The sequence below is a fragment of the Crotalus tigris genome, unplaced genomic scaffold (genome assembly GCF_016545835.1).
Source record: "Crotalus tigris isolate CLP2741 ecotype Arizona unplaced genomic scaffold, ASM1654583v1 scf7180000017550.10884619, whole genome shotgun sequence".
Lineage (NCBI taxonomy): Eukaryota > Metazoa > Chordata > Lepidosauria > Squamata > Viperidae > Crotalus > Crotalus tigris.
The window spans coordinates 6,564,928-6,591,365 of NW_024096468.1; the positions used below are offsets into that span (position 1 = coordinate 6,564,928).

Here is a 26,438-nt window from a genome sequence, read left to right on the forward strand (position 1 = left end):
GAATATTCCCCTTTTACAAACCTCTCATCTTCAGTCTGCAATAGCACAACAATTAATTGCTACGAGGAGGTGTGGGAGATGACAAATGCTGTGTGATTGCCTGGAAAGAAAGAAAGCACAGGAAGGTCACTCATGAAAATATAATCCAACCTTTGTAACTGACAAAATATAACTTCTGTTCAGGCTGCATCTGGGCTGCTGCAAAATAAGATTAATCAAACTGGGGGAAACCATTGAAATCCATTTCAGGGCTTTTGGAAGCAGTTGGCTTTTCCTGAAGGTTTTTTTTTTTTTAAAGGAAAATAACTTGGGAAAAATTGCAATATGTGCAATGGTGATTTGGTAAACCATCCTTTGCAGATATAAATAAAATGGATGCTGTCTCAATGTTTACTCAGTGCCTTGAGGTGTGCTGTAGGGCAGACATAGCCCGATCATAAATCGGTGCTATAAAGGGTGATTTTGAAGCTATGCCTCTATTTATGCAACCAAGGATTGTATTTGCAAAAAGATAAATCCAGCTTGGTGATACAAAGTTCTCCCTTACATCTGTGACTTTGTAGAGCAGTGGATGGGCATCTAGGGCAACTTTACGACCTGTGGACTTCAATTCCCAGAATTCCTGAGCTACAACACTGCTGAAGAAGGTTGTTTTTAGCCAAGGGTGGTTGACGTCCAGGCATCTGCTTCCAAGAACGTCCATCCTCTCTCCCATCAGCCATCCAAAAACAATTATCTGTCCTTCCTGTGATGGCTTACTCCCTCACGCAGCTTATGCAGAGCCTAGCCAAGCTTTTCTGGGCCTTGTGGGATTCCCGCATTAAAAATTGTTACCATCACATCCTTCCCATTGTCAGTTTACGTGTCAAGAGAACGAAAGCAATAACGTTCCTAGCTCGGGGCTAAAGTACCTTATCTTCTTTCTCTATCTTTTTTTATTATTATTTTTAAAGATCTCATTCTCCCAGGCAGCTTGGATTTGAAAACAATTTCCATCTGCCGTTTTATTAAAGTGATTTTTTTTTTCTCCACTGTTAAAAGGATGCTTGTCCTTTTACCAGGGTGGGAAGGATTTTGGAGCAGCTGTGCAAGCAGGCACATCTGGGGTGGTGGGGTTTTCAGGGTCAAAAAAGCAAACTGCCATTGTGCCATCACCCATGTTGCACAGCAGGATGTTGATTGCATAGCCACAGTGACCATCTTAGTTTTGGGGACTCTTTCTGAGAATATCCCTGTGTCCAAGGCCTTACCCATCAGAATGAGTCAGTGGATGGAGGAACAACTTTAGTTGAACTATGCAATAAGTCATACATTGTATGCCTCGGCAGGTGACAGTATCTACCTGACCTTACAGAAAACAAAATAGCAGAGTTGGAAGGGACCTTGGAGGTCTTCTAGTCCAATCCCCTACCCAAGCAGGAGACCTTATACCAGGGGGCCCCAACCTCTGGTCTGTGGACCAGCTCTGGACCATGGCATGCCAGAATCGGTCCGTGTAAACAGGCGAAACCCCATCTGCGGGATATGGGCAGCACACAAAACAATCTCCCTCTGGTCCATGAAAAAACCTCTCTCCACAGAACGGGTCCCTCATGACCAAAAGGTCTGGGGCCACTGCCTTATACCATTTCAAACAAGTGGTTGTCCAATCGCTTCTTTAAAATCTCCAGTGTTGGAGCATCCACAAGTCCTGGAGGATCCACTGGTTAATTGTTCTCACAATCAGGAACTTTCATCTTATTTGTAGGTTGGATCTCTCCTTGATTAGTTTCCATCCATTGCTTCTTGTCCTGCCTTCAGGTATTTTGACCCCTTCTTCTTTGTGGCAGTCCCTGCTATCATGTCACCCGTAGTCCTTCTTTACATGAGACTAGACAGATTTAGTTCCCTCAATCTTTCATCATATGGTTTTGTTTCCAATCCCCTAATCATCTTTGTTGCTCTTCTCTGCACTCTTTCTAGAGTCATTCACCACTTCTGGAGGCAGGTTGTTCCATTGGTTAATTCTTCTAACTGTCAGGAAGTTTCTCTTTAGTTCTAAGTTGCTTCTCTCCTTGATCAGTTTCTATCCGTTGCTTCTCGTCCTGCCTTCAGGCACGTTGGAGAATAGCTTAACTCCCTCTTCTTTGTGGCAACCCCTGAGATATTGGAGCAGTGCTATCATGTCCCCCCTCGTCCTTCTCTTCGTTAAACTAGACATACCCAATTCCAGCAACCGTTCCTTATATGTTTTAGCCTCCAGTCCCCTAATCATCTTTGTTGCTCTTCTCTGTACTCTTTCTAGAGTCTCAACATCTTTTTTACATTGTGGCGACCAAAACTGGATGCAATATTCCAAGTGTGGCCTTATTAGTGCAGTATAAAGTGGTAGTAACACTGAACGTAATCTTGTTACTATCCCTTTTTTTTAATGCAGCCTAGGACTACATCAATTACCTTATGTAAAATTACTTTATTATCATTATGTAAAATTACTTCAGGCTAAGCAAGCTCTGGTCTGGTTAGTGCTTGGATGGGAGAGGACCAAGAAATGCCAAGTTTATAGACTGGATTGGGAAGTCAACAAATAATTCAGAAGAAAACAACAGGAAACCACTTCTGTACCATTGATTAGAAAATGACACTTATGTGTTACTGCAGGCACCGGGAGATAGCTCAATTCAATTTGCTGAGGAAGCAGGAGGCTGCATCAAGCAATCCTGGCTGATCTCAAAAAGCCAAGCAGGATCACATGGCTTGAAAGAGAGAGACCATGAGGGGGCCCCAAGGCTGAAGACTAGACTAGAGGTAGTCCTCAACTTACGCTATTCGTTTAGCAACTGTTAGAAGCTAAAACCGCACTGAAAAAAGGGATTTATGACCGTTCCTCACACTTCTGAACGTCAAAGCATCCCCATGGTCAGGTGATTGTGATCCAGGCACTTGGCAACTGGCTCGCATTTATGATGGTTGCAGTATCCCCCCACTCCCCCCTCCGGTCATATGATCTCCATGTGCAACCTTCCCAGCCAGCATCTGCCCAACAAAGTCAATGGGGAAGCTGGCAAGGAAGGTGCAATTTGCAGTTACATGATGTCTTGCTTAACAACCCCAGCCCCCCCCAAAAGATGATAAAATACAATGCCTCACTTGACCGTGCCACTTGATCGATTTTCCAGTCCTGATTGTGTTCATAAGTTGAGGACTTTTAAAAAAAACCCAAAGAAATAAAAGGGACAGTGGCAACCCCATTTTAATTTTTCTGACAAACAAGCTGTTTGAAAGCACCCACGAAATCAGCAAGCATTAAATTTTACTTCTTGAAGGAGCCTTAACTTGGATGCTACTACAGGCAGTCCTTGACGCAGGACCCCAGTCGAGCCCAAAATTTCTGTTGTAGTTGTTAAGTGGGTTGTGCCTCACTTTACAACCTTTTTTGCCCCAGTTGTTAAGTGAACTGTGCAGTTGTTAAGTGAATCTCATGTCCCTAATGACTCTGCTTGTTGGAAGTTGGCCACAAATGGCGATCACATGACCCCCAGGTCAGTGCTACTGTCATAAGTACATGCCAGTTGTCAAGCAATCACAGGGATGCTGCAATGGTCATTTGAAAAACAAACTTTTTTTTCAATACTGTCATAACATTGAATGGTAACTAAATAAGTGGCTGTAAGTCGGGGATTACTTATACTACATATCTCCAAAATAAGACGTCACGTCAGAGTCTCTTATTACCAAGCCCAAATGCCCACTTTTTATTCCAATCTTAATTTCTTGCTACTAGTTCCGTCCTTCAGAATTCAAATTCAAAATAGAGCTGGAAGGGACCTTGGAGGTCTTCTAATCAAACCCACTGCTCAAGCAGGAGACCCTATACCAGACATGTCAAACAACGTCTCGAGTCGGTTTTGCCATTGCTGGCAATGGGTGGGCTGGCTTCCATGTGATGCGTCCGGCCCATGGGCCGGCAGTTTGACACCCCTGCCCTATACCAGGGGTAGGCAACCTTGGCTCTTTGATGACTTGTGGACTTCAACTCCCAGAATTCCTGAGCCAACATGGCTCAGCATGGAAACCTCTCCCTTTCTCCTCAGCATGGCTGGCTCAGGAATTCTGGGAGTTGAAGTCCACAAATCATAAAAGAGCCAAGGTTGCCTACCCCTGTCCTATACCATTTCAGACAAGTGGCTGTCCATTCCCTTCCTTCCGTGATACTTTCTGTTCATGCTGGCTGGGGGAATTGAAGTCCACACACCTTAAAGTGGCTGAGATTGAGAGTCACTGATATTTATTTTTTTTCCCTTTCACAGTTTGAGAAACCCTGTGTTACAAGAAGGTGCTCCTGCTTTAATTCTAATTGAAGGGAGATGACCCCCTTCCGAAGCAGCTGAGTAATCACAAGCACTTTTAATCAATCAGTGATCATCATAACCTCCTGCTCTGCACTGTTTTAATTAGGAATCAGAAGGATGATCTGCAAGAGAGGAGGAAACAAAGCCAGGTGGAAGGTGAAATAAATGGCTGATGGCACAGACATTGGAAGAAAATTCCTGTTGTTCTTCTCCTTCAGCCAGAAAGGGAAAAAAAAAGAAAAAGAATAGGAGATGAAGACAAAGCACCATAGTAATAATAAGGGGAGAAGGACATGTCCTTAAAAGAAATTAGATTTCCCCCCCCCCCTTCCTCACCTCCTGTGACAGCAACTTTCTTGATGGTGAGATAACGTAGCAACAGCACAGTACCCTAGAGACTCTTAAAGTTGATTCTGCTGTATTATTTACTTTTTTGATTATGAAGTCAGACATTGCTTTTTGTGTGTGTGTGTGTGACTCTATGTGGGAGGACGTTGCCCTCCCAGTTTGTTCAGCATTTGGAGGTGGGGGCTAATGTTTTTGCAAAACAAGCCATCTTGAATTTAGGGAGCTCTAAGGAAATCTGCAGCACCCTTTGTATCAATGACAATTCAGGGTGTTTTTTCAGAGTCCTAAGCCCTCTTTCGCCTTAAGGCAGGGGTGTCCAACCTTGGCAGCTTTAAAACTTATGGACTTCAACTCCCAGAATTCCTCAACTACCTACACTGTGGGGAATTCTGGGAGTTGAAGTCCACAAGTCTTAAAGTCAAGGTTGGTTTAGACCAGGGAATCTGGAAAAGAAGGACTAGGGGTGGCCTGATAGCAGTGTCCCAATATTTGAGGGGCTGCCGCAAAGAAGGGGGGGGGGATCAACCTATTTTCCAAAGCGCCTGAAGGCAGGACAAGAAGCAATGGATGGAAACTAATCAAGGAGAGAAGCAACCTAGAACTAAGGAGAAATTTCCTAAGAGTGAGAACAATTAATTAGTCGAATGGCATGCCTTCAGAAGTTATGGTGCTCCATCACTGGAGACTTTTAAGAAGAGACTGGACAGCCATTTGTCTGGAATGGATAGGGTCTTCTGCTTGAGTAAGGGGTTGGACTAGAAGACCTCCAAGGCCCCTTCCAAATCTATTATTCTGTGCATCACTGAAGAATCTGCATATATAGAGGAAATTGACTTTTAGTTATGTCTCTCAAGTCATCCTATAATTTTTGCTTAATTTTGACTTTGGTGCATGGTCTCACAATTGCATAATAGCAACAATAGAGTTGAAAGGATGCCTCGAGGTCCTCCAGTCCACCCCAGAGTCAGTGTATGAGCTGCACCTGCCAAAAGATAATCAACTCACCTCTTTTGCATTGTAACTCCATCAAAAAGCAGCCCATCACTGCTGAGACAAGCTGCAGATAGTACTCAACTTAAAACGGTGCATTTAGTGACAATTTGAAGTTACAACGGCACTGAAAAAGTGACTGATGACCTTTTTCACACTTATGACCATAAGGGGTGTACAGACAGTCCTCAACTTACAACTGTTCATTTAGTGACCGTTCAAAATTACACTTGGGCAGGGGGATTGGACTAGTTCCGGGGTAGTCAACCTTGGCTTTTTTATGATTCGTGGACTTCAACTCCCAGAATTCCTGAGCCAGGCATACTGAGGGGAAAGGCAGAGGTTTCCATGCTGAGCCATGCTGGCTCAGGAATTCTGGGAGTTGAAGTCCACGAGTCATAAAAGAGCCAAGATTGCCTACCCCTGGACTAGAAGATTTCCAAGGTCCCTTCTAGGCCTAGGATTCTATGTTTCTACAGTGGCACTGAAAAAAAGTGACTTATGACCATTCTTCACACTTATGACCACTGCAGCATCCCTATAGTCATGTGATCAAAATTTAGATGCTTGGCAATTTAATCATATTTACGACAGTTCCAATGTCCCGGGGGTCATGTGATCCTCTTTTGTGACCTTCTGACAAGCAAAGTCAATGGGGAAGCCAGATTTGCTTAACAACCCCGTTAATAACTCAAAAACTGAAGTGATTCAACTGTGGCAAGAAAGGTTGTAAAATTACTTAGCAACAGAAATGTTGGGCTCAGTTGTGGTCGTAAGTCAAGGACTACCTGTATTCTAACACCAAAAAGCTCTCACCTTTAGGATCTTTCTCCCGACACTTTGCTAAATTTTGGTCCCCAACAATTTTGATCCTGCATTTGGGGGACACAGAGGGCCACTGGAATTCCACCCTGTGGATGACACTGTTCCGTATGGCTGAATTTTGTGAGAGTTCTCAGGTTGTACAAGGATGGAGGCAATCTTATTACCAATGGGGTGGGGTGGGGTTCTGTAAAAATGGCATCAAATATCATTTCTCCCTCTCTGAGTGAGGCTGGGCTGCATTTCCCTTCTAAACATAAGTGGATTTGCAGCAGACAGCTGGTGGATTGAGGCTTTAAAGGCAGTTATTTCCGAGGCCTATTAAGACCTGCGGGTGTTCCTTGGCGTGTTCTTAATTTTTTCCTTTTTCCTTAAGTATTGGGTTGCATAACAGGATCCGGCAGTTACAGTCTGAACCAGCTGGAGTTTTCTGAACATTTTTCGCAGGCAGTCTTGCAGAAAGCAAATTATGTATTTAATCTGGGTGTGCTGCATAAGCCCTCACAGGTTAGTTTTCTCGTAAAAGAGACCCAGCTGGCATGTCTGCTAAAGCTGTTTAAAGTACAATATACTTTGGCACATCATGGGCGCTTCATTTCTGGCTGTAATAATAATAATAATAATAATAATAATAATAATAATAATAATAATAGTAGTAGTAGTAGTAGTAGTAGTAGTAGTAGTAGTAGTAGTAGTAGTCAAAGCTGCAGGCTGCTTTAGGAATTCTGCAAATGTCACTTGCAACAATTTAAAAGTATGTTTGCTTGCTGACTCTACAGATAGTCCTCGACTTAAGTCCTTAAGAATTCTGGGAGTTGAAGTCCACAAGTCTTAAAGTTGCCAAGGTTGAGGTTCCCTGTTCTACATGATTTTGCTTGTCAGAAGGTTGCAAAAGGGAATCACATGATCTCCAGGGTACTGCAACCCTCATAAATGCATGCCAGTTGCCAAGCACTTGAACTTTGATCGCGTGACCATGGCGATGCTGTGATGGCTGTTAAGTGTGAAAAGTTGCCATAAGTCACTTTTTTTGGCACCGAAAAAATGAATGGCTGTATGTCAAGGACTACCTGTGCTGTCAACCCCAATGTCTTTTGCTGTTGCTCAGATTAAGCACTGGCTTATTACCTTGTACTCAACCCATTGCTAGAGAGGCTGTTTCAAAAACAAAAAGAACAGTCTGTGAAATACACTTATCCACCCAGGCAAAGTACAGCACTTGATTGCCTGGTGAGCAATTGTTGCAGTCAGAATCTTGGAGCAGGGAGAGAGCCCTGAGGCTACTCAATCTGAGCACAATGTTCTGCACTGTGCACAAATCAACACGAATGCTTCCTGGCAGGTGGTCCCTTCACGTTTCCACCTGAGCACTTCCATTGAAAAAGAGCCCACTCCCCTTTTAGGTAATTGCTCTCATTATCGTCTTCCTGCTAAGGAAAGTTCCCCCCCCCACAAACATCCAGAGGGAATGTTGCAGGAATGCCTGCCTGTACCTTAAATCCATTATTCTGGTCCTTGCAGTGAAAGGCAAGTCCATAGCTCCTCTCTTTCTGTTCACTTATTGGGGGTGTGGACATAGTGCTCTCTCTTCCTGTTTCCCCCCCCCCCGGAAAAATAGCCCCGTGAAGTCAGTGAGGTGCAGAGAGAAAGTCAGATCCAAAGAGGTTAAATAAGCTTCCAAGGATGAGGTTCAACCAGAACTTGAGTTTGAAAGAGTCCTTGGTGTTCTCTGAGCTTGGTTGTTATAACAACAACAACAATAACAACAACAACAATAATAATACAACTGGAAGGGACCTTGGAGGTCATGTAGTCCAACCCCTTGCTCAGGCAGGAAACCCTATACCATTTCAGACAAATGGCTGTCCAGTCTTTTCTTAAAAACTTCCAGTGTTGGAGCATTCACAGATTCTGGAGGCAGGTTGTTCCACTGATTAATTGTTCTAAGTGTCAGGAAGTTTCTCCTTAGTTCTAAGATGCTTCACTCCTTGATTAGTTTCCATCCATTGCTTCTTGTCCTGCCTTCAGGCGCTTTGGAGAATAGCTTGACTCCCTCTTCTTTGTGGCAGCCCTGAGATATTGGAACACTGCTATCATGTCCCCCCTCGTCCTTCTCTTCATTAAACTAGACATACCCAATTCCAGCAACCATTCCTTATATGTTTTAGCCTCCAGTCCCCTAATCATCTTTGTTGCTCTTCTCTGTACTGTTTCTAGAGTCTCAGCATCTTTTTTTACATTGTGGTGACCAAAACTGGATGCAGTATTCTAAGTGTGGCCTTACCAAGGCATTGTGAAGTGGTATTAATACTTCACGTGATCTTAATTCTATCCCTCTGTTAATGCAGCCCAGCACTGCGTTGGGTTTTTTGGCAGCTGCAGCACACTGCTGGCTCATATTTAAATGATTGTCTACTAGGACTCCGAGATCCCTCTCACAGTTACTACTATTGAGCAAGGTACCCCCTATACTATACCTGTGCATTTGGTTTTTCTTGCCTAAATGTAGAACCTTGCTTTTTTCACCATTGAATTTCATTTTGTTAGATAGTGCCCAGTGTTCAAGTCTGTTCAGACCCTCCTGTATCCTAAGCCTGTCTTCTAGAGTGTTGGCTATTCCTGCCAGCTTGGTGTCATCCTCAAATTTGATGAGTTCCCATCTTTCCCCTCATCCAAATCATTGATGAAGATGTTGAAGAGCACAGGGCCTAGAACAGAGCCCTGGGGCACCCCACTACACACTTCCCTCCAAGTAGATTCAGTTCCATTGAGGACCACATGCTGAGTATGGCCGGTCAGCCAGCTACGAATCCAGCTGGCGGTGATGTTGTCTGACCCGCATTTTTCTATCTTATCGAGTAGTAGGTTGTGATCTACTTTATCAAATGCCTTACTGAAGTCCAAGTAAATTATATCCACAGCATTTCTCTGATCCACTAATTTTGTCACTTCCCAAAGAATGCAATAAGGTTTATCTGGCATGATCTGTTTTTGACAAACCCATGTTGGCTTTTAGTAATGACTTTGTTTGCCTCTAGGTGTTCACTGATTCATTGTTTGATTATCTTTTCCAGAATCTTCCCAGGTATTGAGGTCAGGCTGATAGGTCTGTAATTTCCTGGATCCATTTTTTCCCCTTTTTTGAAGATGGGAACTACATCAGCTCTTTTCCAGTCCTCTGGTAGTTCCCCAGTGCTCCAAGATCTTTGAAAAATATAGTTCAGTGGTTCTGAGATCACATCTACCAGTTCCTTAAGAACCTTGGGGTTTAATCCATCTAATCCTGGTGATTTGAACTCGTCTAGGCTGGACAGGTGCTCACTTATCATTTTCTTGCCTATCTTAACTTGTGTTTCTGTTTTGTTTTTTATGGCACTATTTCTGATAGGTTGGTCTGTTTTTTCCCTTTGAGTAAAGACAGATGCAAAAAATGAGTTAAATAGTTCTGCTTTCTCCCTATTGCTAGTAATCTTCTTACCACTTTCACCCATTAATGGACCAATTGTTTCCTTCACTTTTTTCTTGTTTTTTACATGTTGAAAGAAGCTTTTTTTTGTTATTTTTGACTTTGGTCACAAGCTTTAGTTCATTTTGAGTCTTGGCTTTCCTCACTTCATCTTTGCAGGCTCGGGCTATTTGTTGATATTCTGATTTAGTTATGTGCCTCTCTTTCCACTTTCTATACTTGTCCTTTTTATCTTTCAGTTTGTCAGAGAGTTCTTTATGCAGCCATTCTGGTTTCTTTTGAGAGCTGTTATTTTTCCTCTTTGTTGGTATTGAGCTAGCCTGGGCTTCTATTATCTTGCTTTTCAAAATTTCCCAAGCTTCTTGCGTTGTTTTCCCCTGGAGGATTCTCATCAATGGAATCCTTCCCAAGCCCTCTCTAAGTTTATTGAAATTAGCTCTCTTGAAATCCAAGACTCTAGTTTGACTATGTTCTATTGCTTGTGCTTCCGTAATGTTGAATTCCAATATTGCATGATCACTACCTCCCAAGGTTCCTATGGCTTCAACTCCTTCTATCATTTCATCTCTGTTAGTGAGGATTAGATCCAATATGGCTAACCTCCTAGTTCCCTTCTCTACTTTTTGGGAGACAAAGTTGTCTGTTAGGTTTGTCAGGAATCTGTTTGATCTTCCACTTGGTGCAGAGTTTGTCTCCCAGTTGATGTCAGGGTATTTAAAGTCCCCCATTACTATGGTGATGTGCTTCCTACATACCTTAGATAGCTGACTAGCAAAAAGTTCATCTATTTCCTGTGTTTGGCTGGGTGGCCTATAGTATACACCTATGGCAATGTCATTTTTTCTCCCTTTTATATTGACCCAAATCTATTCAAGACAGTTTTCGTCATTATTGTGCTCTATTTCTGTGAAGATGTAGTTGTTTCTTATATAGAGAGCAACTCCACCTCCTCTTTTATTTGATCTGTTTCTTTTAAATAATTTAAATCCCTCTACTGTGTGTTCCATTTGTGGGTTTCATCCCACCTTGTTTCTGTTTCTGCCCTCATTGACCTGAATTTCTAGTTCACCTTGTTTGCTGTTCATACTCTGGGCATTGGTGTATAGACATTTGAGTCCTTTATGACTGACCCTGTGTTTACTTTCTACATAACCTGAGTGGTGCCTCAGTTCCCCTATTGTCTTACCACCTATTTGGTTAGTGCACTTTGTGTGGCACTCATTATTAAAAGCTTGATTTTGCTTGACAGCAAGGATGGTATTTTTGTCCACAAACATATCTATGTTACATGCACTGATAGCCCTATTGTTTTTAGATTTTAAATATTCCTCCAGAAAAATCTGTGAATTTATAGCCGAATAATTCAGTCCCTTTCTTTGATGGATCTAAACCATCTCTTTTATACATATTTTCATGGGACCAACTACTGACATCATGACTAATATATCCAAAGCCTTCCCCTTTACACCACTCCTTTAGCCACATATTGAATTGTGCTATACGCTGGCCTTTTCCATTTTGCTCTTTATAGACTGGTAAAACCTCTGAAAAAGTTAGCCTACAGCCTATTTTGCTAAGTTCCTGCCCCAAGCTCTGGAAATCGTTCTGCACAGAGGGTATATCTTTTTGGGACAGATCGTTAGTGCCAAGATGTACAGTAGCCTCCACATCACAGTCCTTGCTGGTATTCTTAATTATTTTAGAAATACGCTTCTTATCCCTACTGGCAGTAGCACCTGGGAGACATCTGACCTCTTTTGAAACCTCTGTGTCCTTTCCTAAATTTACATCCCTTATAATTGAATCACCAACCAGAAGGTGGCTTCTCTTTTTGGATGCCTTTCTGTTCTTGCATGACTGGTGTGTAATACCTGATTTGCACTTCTCCCTGTCGGAAACAAGTTCTTCATCTTGGTCCCCTGCTTATTTGAGTTATCATCACAAATACCTTTATCTGTCTCCTTAATTTCCCTATTAAGGTCAGCAAGGGCGTTGTATCTGTTGTGCAGGGACACAGCGAAAGCTTTGTGTTTATGGTTCACAGCTCTCACCCTGCCAGATCCCACGGTTGTCCACACTGCCCTTCTCCTGCAGGATCTTTGTGGTAGAGGGGGCTGATAGCGCGGAGGCTCAATAGAGTAGAAGGGTACCCCCTATACTATCCCTGTACATTTGGTTTTTCTTGCCTAAATGTAGAACCTTACTTTTTTCACCACTGAATTTCATTTTCTTAGATAGTGCCCAGTGTTCAAGTCTGTCCAGGTCCTCCTGTATCCTAAGCCTGTCTTCTGGAGTGTTGGCTATTCCTGCCAACACTCTTAAAGGCGTTTCATTATCCAAACTAGATAACATCTTCAGCACAGATGATGTTACCTGGTTTGGGCAATGAAACATCTGCAAGAAAACCACCAAGCTCCGGAAGCCCCTTCTTTCAATCGTGAGCTACAATTATCCTCCTTTATTAGAAGTTGAGTTTCTTTGTCTCTTGTCCAGCATCTTAATCATCATGCCAGACTACATCTTGGGGTGTGAGAGAGAAATTGGCCTAAAGTCCCCCAGGAAACATCAGTGGCTGATGATGGACTTGAACGTGAGTCTCCCAATTCCAGTTCGGCTCTTTCATCACCACACTCAATCAGGGTTCAAGAGAGAAGAATTGGCTCAAGAACCCCAGGGAACCTCTGTGCTTGAGGGTCCACCTAGAATCAACCTGTTCCTAATCCGACAAAATACTACTTGTATCACTCAACATACAACTATTCATTTAGCACCTTTCCAAGTTATAATGGTCCTGAAAAAAGTGGCTTTTGACTGGTCCGCAGAGTTATGACAGTTGCAGCATCCCCATGTTCACATGATCAAAATTTGGGCACATAGCAATTGGTTTATATTTACCTCAATTGCAGCATCCCAGGATCATATGATTCCCCCATCAATAAGTTGGCAGGGTCACCCTTAAGTTTTCAAACTCGGCCCTTTTATGACTTGTGGACTTCAACTCCCAGAATTCCTCAGCCAGACATTTCCTGACAGTCAGGACAATCAGTGGAATGACTTACCTCCAGAAGTTGTGGGTGCTCCAACACTGGAGTTTTTAAAGAAGAGATTGGACAGTTATTTGTCTTAAATGGTACCGTGTCCCCTGCTTGAGTGGAGGATTAGACTAGAAGACCTCCAAGGTCCCTTCCAACTCTGTTATTCTGTTATTCTAATCTTCAATCATCCATGGTGCTCTTCTTGGAACCTGCTGCAGTTTCTCTAAATTTTACTTAAAGTGGGATGCCAAGAAAAGGATTCACTATCAGGGGTAGGCAACCTTGGCTCTTTTATGACTCATGGACTTCAACTCCCAGAATTCCTGAGTCAGTCATAAAAGAGCCAAGGTTGCCTACCCCTGCATTAGGTAGTAATTTCAGACTCTGGTCTTAAACCATCTTAAAGCTCCATTCTGAGTAACAGCAGCACCTACAAACCATCCTATTACTTCACTTTAAAAAGTCACCCTACTGTACCATAAAAGTCTGCTACAAAGTCTTGTCCTTATTCTACAACTGATTGCAAACTTAGGGTTTTTTGTCCCTGAAACGTCTGCTCTGCCCAGATTAGGAGTTAAATTGGTAGTGAAAATTGGTAGTGAATTACTTTGGATGCATGCAGACTTTTTAATGGCACAATCAGCATTCTTCAGCATCTGAGAGCATAGTTAATTCATGGTCAGAAATTGAATTCTTCTCAAACGAAACTGTCCTTCGTTAAGAATGTAGGGAAAAAAGTACTAGGAGTGACATGATACCAGTTCTGATATCTAAGGGGCTGCCACAAAAGAAGAGGGGGTCAATCTATTGTCTAAAGCACCAGAGTGCAAGACAAGAAACAATGGTTAGAAATTGACCAAAGAAAAAAGCAATCTGAAATTAAGGAGAAACTTCCTGATGGTGAGGACAATCAACCAGTGGAACAGCCTGCCTTCAGAAATCGTGGGCGCTCCATCACTGGAGATTTTTAAGAAGAGACTAGACAGTCACTTGTCTGAAATGGTATAGGTTCTCCTGCTTGAGCAGGGGGCTGGATTAGAAGACCTCCAAGGTCCCTTCCAGTTCTATTCTATTCTATTCCTGCAAATGAGAACAATTAATCAATGGAACAGCTTGCCTCCAGAAGTGGTGGGTGCTCCATCACTGGAGGTTTTTAAGAAGAGATTGGACAACTATTTATTTGAAATGGTATAGGGTCTCCTGTTTGGGTGGGAGGTTGGCTTGGAGGACCTTTGGTGTCCCAACTCTATTATTCTGTTCTGTTATTCTTTCTATGATTATGTGTATCCATCCCATCAAGTCCAAAGAAAGTCTGGAATGGTATAAGACAGAGGTCTTCAAACTTGGCCCTGGCTGAGGAATTCTGGGAGTTGAAGTTCACAAGTCACAAAAGGGCCAGGTTTGAAGACCCCTGGTATAAGATCTTCTGTGATGGGCAGGGGATTGGACTAGAAGACTTCCAAGGTCCCTTCCAACTCTATTGTTCTATGTTCTACTATATGTTCTATGATTTAGCCTTTCTGGAAACAGGGCACTGTCAACAAACTACAATGTTTGGAGGTGCACATATGTTACAAGTGGGTCACATCAAAGCTCTATCAAAAGATTCTGGATATAAAATATCAAATTGGGTTTAGTTGCTTTTCTAAAAGGAAAGAGTTTGGAAATCAGAAGAACCATTTAAAGTCTACTAAGAATATTTATTTCCCGCCTTTATTATTTTTATAAGTTACTTAAGACAAACACATCTAATATTCTTCCCTCCTCCTATTTTTCCCTTAGCAACAACCCTGTGAGGTCAGTTGACTGAGAGTGAGTGACTGGTCCATTGTTATCCAGCAATGTTTTCATGTTTATGGTGGGACTAGAACTCACAGTCTCCCACCAGACCCAACTGGCTCAGCTGAGAATTTTGAGTAATGCTTGGATGACAAAAAAAAGAATAGGGCCTTCTCATTAACTACACAGCCGTTCCTACAAGTAGATTTAAAAAGTTCTTATTTGAAGAAAGAGCCAGCCCTTGCAACGAGGGTGATGTTAATCATCCTGGAGGTGCTGGGTTCATATCCTATTCTACCATGACTTCTTAGCATCTTTCCCTACCATGTCTTCTTAACACTCTTCACTGGGCCTTCTGTGTGTGTCATTTCTAGCCAGACAAGACTCTTAACATTTTTTTAGCCCAGACAAATTCATTTTGAGAGCCTTCAGGATTTTGTTTGTGTCTCAGAGCAGATTATCCTAGAGTGAAACACCACACTCATCTGGTCTAACATATGGTGATAGTAAAACCAGTGAAATGTAGTCGGCAATTCATTGTACCATTACTTCTAGAGACCTGTCAGGCTGTTTGGCAACTGCCTAAACACCAATTCATTCACTTCCAAGCACAATTCTCAGAAAGTTTTCTTTAGCAAGATTTATTGCAGGGGTCTTCAAACTTGGCATACGTGGCTGAGGAATTCTGGGAGTTGAAGTCCACAAGTCATAAAAGGGCCAAATTTGAAGACCCCTGATTTATTGAGGTAAAAGGGCCGGAGCTATGAGAATTCCAGCAACTGACCTATCCCCTATTTAGAGCCAATTTATCCCCCTGTGTAGGTTGTCCTTGACTTGCAACCACAATGGGAACCAGAATTTCCATGGCTAAGCAAGGGGGGTGTCAAGTGAGACAACCTCATTTTTACCACCTTTTCTTGCCATAATTCTCAAGTGAATCCCTGCAGTTGTTAAGTGAATCACATGATTGTTAAGAGAATCTGTCTTCCCCCACTAGCTTTGCTGGGAAGGTCACAAGTGATGATCACATGACCCTGGGACACTACAACCATCATAAACACTTGCCGGTTGCTCAGCACTTGACTTTTTTTTTTATTAAAAGTTTTAATTTTTTTTACAATATATACCCCCCACTTCCCAGAGCTGAATTCAGGGTTACAAATAAGCAATCATAATCTAACTAACATTACTCAACTCTACTAACAATCAAATCCATAACATACTTTAACTCCTTTTCAAAGTAAATATTAACAAATTAAGAACCAAAAAGAATAATACAATTAAACAATAATACTAAAAATAATATAAATTCAATCATATTAAACTATTAAAATAATCTAAAATTTACTCATAAGCTAAATAATACTTTTTAGTCTCAAATTTATTCTGAAAGCACTTGACTTTTGATCACATGATCGTGGGGATGCTGCCATGGCCACAAATGCAAAGACTGGTTATGTCGCTTTTTTCAGTGCTGTTGTAACTTTGAACCGACGCTAAACAAATGGGTCTAAGTTGAGGACTTCTTGTATATTCTGATTTTCTTTCTAACAGTTTTCCTATGATCCAGCTAGGATCTCTAAGCTCCAGACTTGGCAACGTTAAGACTTGTGGACTTCAGCTCCCAGAATTCCTCAGCCAGTCCATTCCTAGAATTCCACAGCTACCCATACTGGTTGGGGATTTCTGGGAATTGAAGTCCACAAGTCTTGAGTATGGAGACTCCTGATAAGGGGGGAAATCTTGCAGCTGGTTGCTCCTATACAGTAATAGTCTGCTGAACTATCATCAGCCTGCGAATTCATCCATTTATTATCACTGCTGTTTTTTGTGTATGTGTGATTGTTCAGTGACAGCTGGAAAAGCTATTTGATTTGATCCTATTTAGCCGTATACTTCCTACCTTAATAGGCAGCTGTTCTCCAGGGTTAGGGAAGAAGGGTCCTGCCATCTCTTTGATACTGCTCACTTTCAATTTTCTTTATGCAAACCACATGCTGATTATCCCTCTTTTGTCTTGGATGGTTTAAATAGAAAAGCATTTGCAAAACAATTGCTTTCTGGCAGTTTATTATGACTCAGGATTGCTGCATGCTATCTGTATTTTGGCTGGCAGATGTGGGCTTGAATCTGCCTCCTTTCGTTCTGCATTCTTCCTTGCTCCCTTCTTGTATCTATAATAATATGCAGATTTTTAATGCTTCATACATATTACAAGAATTATATGCAGGTGCACGTATTTATTTCCTTTCTCTGAAACCCTCCGATAATCCTTTAAAGAGTATATTTCCCCTCCCAATATTTTAACAGTGATATTGCAACTATGTGTGATAATGCACAAAAGTTGCCTAATGCCCTAACCCACAAACACCAGTGCTTAAAGCTTCCCATCATGGCAGTAAAATCAGAAACGGATCCAGTAATCTTACTAATCTCTGAAAGTTCTTCAGAGGAAGACTTAAGATTGATAAATAAGACTTCATTGGGTATTTATGATAAAGAGAATGGCAAATCTGAGTTTGTTTCCTGGTAACATACAGGCAGTTTTGTTAACAACAATAACACAGAGATAGATGCCAGTTCTTTCTTTACAACTTGGACTAGCCAAATGCAAACCAGTAATTAATGCCTTGTGAGATCAGCCAAAATCAGCTGGGTGCTAGCTCTGCTGTATTGTGTCTGCAACACTCAAAGCAAATTGTAATGTTCAATGTGACAGAAGTAGTAAAATATTAAACCTATGAGAAGAAAGCTCATGCGTTGCATTTTATTAATTCAATATATGGTCGAGTTTGTGTCCTTACCTGTCCACTGTTTTATTTGCTTTTTATAATCCAATCACTGGCTACCATTCAGGGCCCAGGACGGGTTGAAATTGATTGATTAATTGATTGTATGGCACATTCACATCACATTTTGATAGAAACACAAGAAATAAAATGCATAATGTGAAATATAAAATCTAAAAATATTATAAACATTACTACATTACTGTACAAATATAATGTTTACTTCATTTGTCACAGCCAGGAAATGTGAAAACTGTCCATTATAGGCTCTATTTTGGCACTTTAACAGTATATTTTGGATAGTTTGTTTTTCACCCTGAAGTCACAATTCAGGGATGGTATTTTGCCCCACTTATAGAGGGTATCTATATTTATCATGCCCAATTCAAATTTGGTACAGTGTAGTCCATATTGCATAGGGTGGGTCAATCCAGGTGGTTTATTTTTTCAAGATGCAAGGCAAATTTTGACATTGTGGGAGGGGGCAATTTTTTATTCAATATTATTTCCATATATTGTGTGTGTTAAAATAATCTTCTAATCTAAAATAATTTAGTAGTAGAAATAGCTGGATGAGTCTAGACCTCATTGGGTTGAGAGACAAACCTAGATTACGCAACGTCACCCTAACTTAAAGTCTGTCCTGAGCTTGATGTGAAAGGGACTTCAGCTTCAATGGTTAAAATCTACAGATTGCATAATTTAAATTTAAATAATTTAAAAAGAAAAATCATCCCTTTGAAAGAACAGTTGGTTAAAATCTATCATAAAAATGGCTAAAACGTAAGTATTGGGCAGGAATTTTGAGAGATTTGCCAGTTTGGTGCAGTGATTTAGGTGCTGACCTAGAAACAGGAGACCATGAGTTCTAATCCTACCTTAGGCATGGTTAGGTAACTTTGGGAAATCACCAGGAAATGGCGAGTTCTAGTTCCGCTTTAGGCATGAAAGCCAGTTGTGTGATTTTGAGCCAGGGACTCTCTCAGCACAACCCACTTCACAGGGTTGTTGTTATGGGTGTTGAAGGAAAAGTCTTCATCATGATTCATCCAAGCTGGGTGTAAACAACATGGTGACTGCTTTAGAAAGAAGGTTATAGTTTATTGAAGAGCTAGACAGAAAGATGGTTCTGGCAGGAAAGAGAGAAAAAGGACTGAGCACATGTGGGGAGTGGGTTTTGTACCCTCTGGAGCCTTTTGTTTGTGGAGTTGTTCCTGTTCCTGTGGCATGAACTTTGACCTGAGTCTGAGTGTGCTTTTCAGGTATTCTGATGGTGATAGGTTAATCCTATTATGTCCCAAAGGTCATATCCTGCTTTCCTGGTGCAGTGGCTAATGACTCTTAGAGTTTGGGTTGGGTATGCAGATTTTAGGTGTCTTTGCCTTCCTAAGCTTCTAGCTCCAACTTTTCTGAATGGTTTGCATCTGCATTTGTACAGAGCTGGCTTCTGCTTGGGGGAGGGAGACCTGGGGCCATCAAGGAAAACTGGGCATGCTTTTCTGCCTCTTTAAGATCCTTGGAGGAAATATATTTTTCTGCCCTTGTAATATTTCCTTCTCTGTGGGGCTGACTTCCCATATGGGGAAAATAGGAGGAGGAAGGAGTAGTAGGTATTTTCACTGCTTTGAATTATTTACATATATAACAAAGGTGGGATAAAAAATGTGAATAGGGATGATTATAATATGATGATATAGTGAAAGGAGGGGTTTAAGGGAAAAAAAGATGTAATCCACAGGTTTCATTTAATTGTTGTTTAATGCTGTTGTTGTCATAGTTCCAACATGAAATTCTTCAAAAGAACTTTGAGGCATTGTTTACCTTAAAGAATCTTTTATTCGAGGAACAAAGTATCGGCACTACATAGTCGAAACCAAAAACTAAATTCCCCTCCCCCTGGATACAAAGTAACAAAGCACAATTCCCTCCTCCAATAAACTGTCATAAATCACATCCCCCAATTAGCTTGAAGTGCAGGCTTTCTCCCCAGCTCTCCAGCCCGCCAAAACTCTATCAACTCTGGGCCCAATGACCTTGCGTTCCCATGGCTGAGTTATTATTGTTTATGACTAGCTGGACTTTCATGCACATTCCCCCTCCCAGCATCAACTAACTCTAACAGTAATAGAGGAAAATGGCTGCATTTCCATATGTTGTCAAAGCAAGAACATCCGATGTTAGTAGTGTTGACAGTTGTTTTATGCTTTATTGCAGGAGTCTTCAAACTTGGCCCTTTTATGACTTGTGGACTTCAACTCCCAGAATTCCTCAGCCAGGCAAACTGGCTGAGGAATTCTGGGAGTTGAAGTCCACAAGTCATAAAAGGGCCAAGTTTGAAGACCCCTGCTTTATTGTATGCTGCCCAGAGTCATCGCTGTGAGATGGGTAGCTATATCAATTTGATAAAATTAATAAAAAATGACAGTGGGGCACCCTTGTAGAAGAAATGGAGCAGGTAAGGTAGACCAGGAAGCAACAGGCTCACTCTCAGTCTTGGAAATTCACTTGTGGCTAGTGCCTGCCCCTCCCCCCCAGCCTAGCCTATTTCGCAGGGTTGTAATGGGGATAAAAGGAAAAGAAACCTCCATGGAAGAAGGAGTCTTGAATTCCTGAAGGAAATGCAGAAACCTCTCCCAACAGAACTCCAAATTCTCTCCCCTTCCCCACCTATGATCTGTCATCAGGACTATTGATGGGGTAGAATCCAAAATACACAGCCGGTGCCATCTAGACTTTAAGATCAACAGCTGGGCCTAGTGCTTCATCCCTTGTGCCAGCCTTCTTCAGCCTGGGCTGAGCTGAGGATAATTCCCTTGGCGGGGGATGATTGTTGTTGTAGTTCCTCCCCTTCTGGGGGGGGAGTCCCTCCCTCTCCAGTCTGCTTGTGTTTTGATTTCTTTTCCATAGGTGAGCAGAGAGCCTTTCTCCTTGCTTCCCCATTCTCTTTTACACTTTAATTTGTTTTTCATTAGTTCCTATGGCAACCACGAATGTATCCGTGGCGGGTTTTGAAATTAAGAGAAAATGAGCGCAGATTACCAAAAAAGGGGGTGGGTGGGGGGTATTTGAGATCAAAGAGGCTGAGGAGAAATAGCCCTGCCTGAAGAATTGGCAGTTAAGCCAGTCAGGGTGTTTTCTTCCAGACGGGAGACTCCTTATATCCTTGCCATTATAACTAGCTCAAGATTTTGTTCAAGAAGATTTGCATATCCCCTCCAAAATGCAGAAAAAGAATGGCTGGTAAGTTGTTGTTATTGTTTTTAGTTTGTTGTGGTTCTTGTGATATAAAGGGCAGGGGAACATAGGCTCTCCTCCCCCTATTCTGGTACCCCTCCAAATATATGGGATTATAGCAATGGTGGGATTCAAATATGGGAACAACCGGTTCTATGTGTGGATGCTGCTTCCAGAGGTCCATTCTGGGCCTGGGCAATTAAAAAATTAGCAACCGGTTCTGCTGAAGTGGTGCAAACCAGCTGAATCACACCACTGGATTATAGTCCTCCAAGTCCTTGCCCATGGTTCTGCCTTGTGGCCACCAAAGGTAGGGTTAACCCAGTCTAGCCAGAAGGGGCCAGATTCAGGGGCAAAGTATTGTTTTGGTTTAAATAGAAACTGTTTTGGCGTTCTAGTGTCAAGAAAGCCGGAGATGCAGTCTTCAAGGCAGAGAGGCCTAGTGGGTAGAGTGGTGGGTCTGGCACTCAGCATGCAGGGAGGGTTTGTTTATTACTAGTTCTTCAAAGGTTACCTTTCTGTTTTTGTGGATTGTTGTCAGCATCTTTCGGATTTCTCCTCTATAGAGGTCTTTTTGACTTTCTCTGATACTTGGGAGGGCTAGCCGTTGCTTTCTGTTATGGTTTTTTCCCAACAGATTTCTTTCCATCACTACGATGTCTCTCAAGTTGCCTGTATTTTTGTTCTTTATGAGACACCCCCCACTAAAAGGAGAAGCCCCCTCGATGGGGAAAAAGACTGCTGGCTGGGAACGCTGGAAAGCTGCAGATTGGTTGAAGTGAGGTTGTACACTGAGAAACAGGAGACAGCAGGATCAGATGCTTCGCTAATATGAATGAGAGAAGCAAGGTCACGCCCTTGCTGTTCAAACCCCGCCCCTTTTGTAGAGCTCTGTGATGTCACAATGCACAGAACAAAAGGGGCAGAGCTTGCATCACTGTGGGGGTGGGGCTGTCTTCCTTAGCTTGACCTCTTCTGAGGATGCCTCTGTTCACCGCTCCCCCCCCCCATCTTGGTGCACTTGCAAAATAATTTCAGAAAGATCATTTCACACCCAGGTTCTGTTTTTCTTGGAGAGCAGTTTTGAAAGCCAATTCTTTAACAGAGTAAGAGTTGGAAGGGGGGAACCTTGGAGGTCTTCTAGTCCAATCCACTGCTCAATCAGGAGACCCTATACTGGGGGTCTTCAAACCTGGCCTTTTTATGACTCGGGACTTCAACTCCCAGAATTCCTCAGCTAGCGTGCCTGGCTGAGGAATTCTGGGAGTTGAAGTCCACACATCATCAAAGGGCCAAGTTTGAAAACCCCTGCCCTATACCGTTTCAGACAAGTGGCTTTCCAGTCTCTTCTTAAAAGCCTACAAGTAGAAAGGCAGACCCTAATTAATATCAAACAGACCTGGTGAGTTCTTGGATGAGACGTCATTAGGAAATCCCAGGTCCGCAGACTAGACTGGGAAATCCAACATCTTGCATGAAGACAGTGGCAAGCTACTTGCATAAGACTGTCATGGAAAATGACATGGCTGCATTTGAAAGATCAGAATAAGAGAATTAGAAGGGACCTTGGAGGTAATCTAGTCCAGACATGTTAAACTCGCGACGTCACATGACGTCGCGCAATGTATTGGGACGGTTTGCCATTGCCGGCAATGGGGTGGGCGTGGCTTCTGGATGACGTGTCTGGCCTGCAGGCTGGCAGTTTGACACCCCTGATCTACTCCAGTCCCGCGCTCAGGCAAGAAACCCTATACCAATGATGGTGAACCTATGGCACGGGTGCCAGAGGCGGCACTCGGAGCCCTCTCTCTGGCACACATGCCATTGCCCCAGCCTTGCCTCCCCCCACGACCCCCTCTTCTCCAGCAGCCCCCTGAAGGAGAGTTGCCCTCGTGCATGGCCCACATGGAGCAGCGCAGCCAAGGACATGGAAGCCAGGCAGCGTAGACAAGACTCTGCCCTCACACCCCATCATGCAGTTGATGCTGCAGGACACGGGCAGAGGGTGTGGCCGCCATGGCGCTGCTGGGCTTCCTGGGCGATCTGCGGTGGGCTCTGGAGGCAGTGAGTGGGCAGACGGGGTGGGGGATGGGGCAGAGCGGGGGCGGGTGGGGAGGTGGAGCAGGGGTGGGGCCAGTTTTTGGGCACTTGGTCTCTAAAAGTTTCGCCATCACTGCCCTATACCATTTCAGACAAATGGCTGTCTAGTCTCTTCTTAAAAACTTTAAACCTTGTTTATCTATAGGTAGTCCCCAATTTACAAGCACAACTGAGCCCAATATTTTCATTTTTAAGCAAGGCAGTTGTTAAATGAGTTTTGCCCCATTTTGCAATTTTTTTTTGCTACAGTTGTGAAGCGAATCAGGCAGTTGTTAAATGAATCAGGCAGTTGTTAAGTGAATCTGGCTTCCCCCAGTGACTTTGCTTGTCAGAAGCCAGCTGGGAAGGTTATAAATGGTGATCAGATGCCCCCACCCCACAGTACAACTGTCATAAATACTGCTGCTACACTGGTAAATAAAATTCTTCCTTGAGTTGAGCTCAACTCCTAGTTGCAACGGACCTTGCAACCTGCTCAGTGTCTACTGTGTCCCCACACTGACATCATCACAGGCCTCAACAATTTTACACAAAAGGCATCTTCAGATGCTCTTTCTCTGACATCATCTGCCGGCAGTGCCCTCTGGATTCTCAATGTAGGAGAAACATTGTGCAAAGGAATGAATGGATACAGTTTTGACATTAGGACACCAAACAAAGTACAGATGGTCCTCGACTTACAACAGTTCAAAGTTACAATGGCATTGAAAAAAGTGGCTTTTGACCATTTTTCACACTTGCAAATGTTGCAGCATCCCCAGGGTCACCTGATCACAATTCAGACCCTTGGCCACTGACTCATATTTAGGACAGTCGCAGCGTCTCGGGGTCATGTGATCCCCCTTTGCAACTTTCTGACGAGCAAAGTCAATGGGGAAGCCCGACTCACTTAACAACCGGGTTACTAACTTAACAACTGCAATGATTCACTTAACAACTGTGGCAAGGCAGGTTGTAAAATGGCGCAAAATGGACTTAACTGCCTCATTTAACAACACAAATTTTTGGACTCCGTTGTGATTGTAAGTCGAGGACAACCTGTCATATCACAATATTTCAAGCTTCCAGGATGTTCTGCAGCAAAGTTTAAAGGGACTGTTTTTGGAAAGTGGGACTTGAACAGCATCATTAGCTGAGACATGTTTTTTGTTTCCAAAATAGCTTCTTTGAAAGCTCAGCAAAGTAGTTATTTTGGAAATAAGAAACTTTACAATCAGTTGAGGCAGATATTGTTGAACCTACATACATCAAAAGCTTTCAGGCTGACTCTGAAGGCCATAACAAACAGAATGGAATTTTAACACATTGGAGGTGTTAATTGACAGGAAACTGTCTCACATACAGCCTGCATCTTGAAAACAAACCATGTTCTGATTTTCCTTCTCTTTTCTCTGCTTTATCATAGCTTAAATCCTGTGTCAGTATAATCCACTGTTTCTCAACCTTGGCTGAATGTCTGTGGAGATTCTCAGTCATCCAGGTCATGGTTGTCCCAGAGCTTTTTCAAAAGGCAACTGGACTTTGTTTTTCCTTGAAGACATTTCACTTCTCATCCAAGAAGCTTCTTCAGTTCTGACTTCAGACCAGTCAGAATGGAAACAGCTTCTTAGATGAGAAGTGAAATGTCTTCAAGGAAAAACAAAGTCCAGTTGCCTTTTGAAAAAGCACCTTTGGGACAATCTTGGCAGCTTGAAGAACTGTGGATTTCGACTCCCAGAATTCCCCAGCCAGCATGGCTGGCTGGGGAATTCTGGGAATCGAAGTCTACAGATCTTCAAGCTGCCAAAGTTGATAAACACCAGTTTAGCCACTCCATGTACCTGATTAAGTGAGCTATCAAAAGTTTGGCCTTTTAATAAAAAAAATGTTAATCGGGAAAGGCGCTTCTGTTTCAAATTTCTAGAAACTTCAAGGCCAGGTCCATGTTGAAAGTGTTACATAAAAGTGTTTTGCCTCTGGAGTCTTCCTTATTTATTTATTTATTTATTTATTTACTTTATTTATTTATTTATTTCCCAGCTACTTTTAAGCTCCTAATTTTTCCAATAATACAGGAAGTCCTTGACTTACAACACACATGTAATGGCTGTTCAAAATTACAGCAGAACTGAAAAAAAGGAGTTATGACCATTTGTCACACTTATGACTGTTTACAGCATCCCTGTAGTCACGTGATCAAAATTTGGATGCTTGGCAGGTATTTATGGACAGTTGTAATATTCCGGGGTCATGCGAACTTTTGTGAATTTCTGACAAGCAAATTCAGTGGGGAAGCCAGATTCACTTAACAACCATGTTACTAACTTAACAACTGCAGTGATTCATTGAACATAGAATAATGGAAGGGAGTTTGGAGATCTTCTAGTCTAACCCCCTGCTCAAGCAGGAGACCCTATACCAGGGGTACTTCAACTTCCAGAATTCCTGAGCCAGCGCGCATGGCTGAGAAATTCTGGGAGTTGAAGTTCACAAGTCATAAAAGGGCCAAGTTTGAAGACCCCTGCAATAGGGGATCAAATGACCTTGAGACATAGCAACAGTCATAAGTATGAACCAATTGCCAAGCATCTGAATTTTGATCACATGATCATGGGGATGCTACAAAGGTTGTAGGCATGAAAAATGGTCATAACTTTGAATGGTCACTAAATGAACTGTTGTAAATCAATTCCTATATCTGTTCTTCATATGTTTTAGCCTCCAGCCCCCTAATCACTCTTGTTGCGCTTCTCTGCACTCTTTCCAGAGTCTCAACATCTTTTTCATGTTGTGGTGACCAAAACTGGATGCAATATTCACTTAACAACTATGGTGTGAAAGGTCATAAAAGGGGGCAAAACTCACTTAACAACTGTCTTGCTTAGGAACAGAAATTTTCGGTTCAATTTTGATCGTAAGTCGAGGAATACCTGCATTCAGACTAATAATATATAATATTATTGAACTTAGATCATACTTCATCTTTTTAATCTCAAGCAAGGTGGGCTAGTGCTGCCCTCTGCTGGAACAGTAATTTAATATCAAAACTTAAACTTGGCTCAGTAGATGGAACTTGTACAAGGCTGGTGGGGGGGATTAGGATGGAAAGATCGGTACTGACCATCATCAACCTTCAAGCTGTAGAAGCGAAATTTACATTGACTGCAAATTCCTTTGAACGTTAACAGTAATACGAGTATTTAAAAGCATAACAACACTTTTTTGAATAAAAATGTTGATGTCCATTCAAAATCCTGGCAGCAGTGATTCTGCTGAGCAAAATACCGTCAAAACCATGAGAACAACAAGGGGAAGTGGAAGTGGTGTAGCTTCCGGAAGAATGTATATAAAATAAAACTGCCTAAAGAGACACAGACAAACCACTCTTTCATACTCCACCCTTTGACTTGGGCTGGGTTTTAACTACATTCACCACAGGCCCCACCCAGAAGCAGTTCCAACCCTTAGGAGGAGTTTCTCAGTTTTACTTTCCTCTCTGTACTGGATTGTGAATGAGCTATGTGAAGGAGATTAAAAAGAAAAACAAGCAGAACTTCTACCAAAC

General features: G+C 42.4%; 1 protein-coding gene across 8 annotated transcripts in view; it reads left to right on the top strand.

Annotated features, from left to right (window-relative positions):
- RAP1GAP2 (RAP1 GTPase activating protein 2) overlaps window positions 1-26,438 on the top strand; it is a 325,705-nt gene that overhangs the window by 78,473 nt on the left and 220,794 nt on the right. Inside the window, exon 1 of one of the 8 annotated variants that reach the window (XM_039341907.1) lies at window positions 19,876-20,800. The exons of the other annotated variants lie outside the window; for them this stretch is intronic. Within the exon in view, the coding sequence (XP_039197841.1) occupies window positions 20,781-20,800 (20 nt within the window). The 5' untranslated portion in view covers window positions 19,876-20,780. Of the gene's footprint in view, window positions 1-19,875; window positions 20,801-26,438 lie in introns of those variants that run through there. 8 annotated transcript variants of the gene reach the window in all.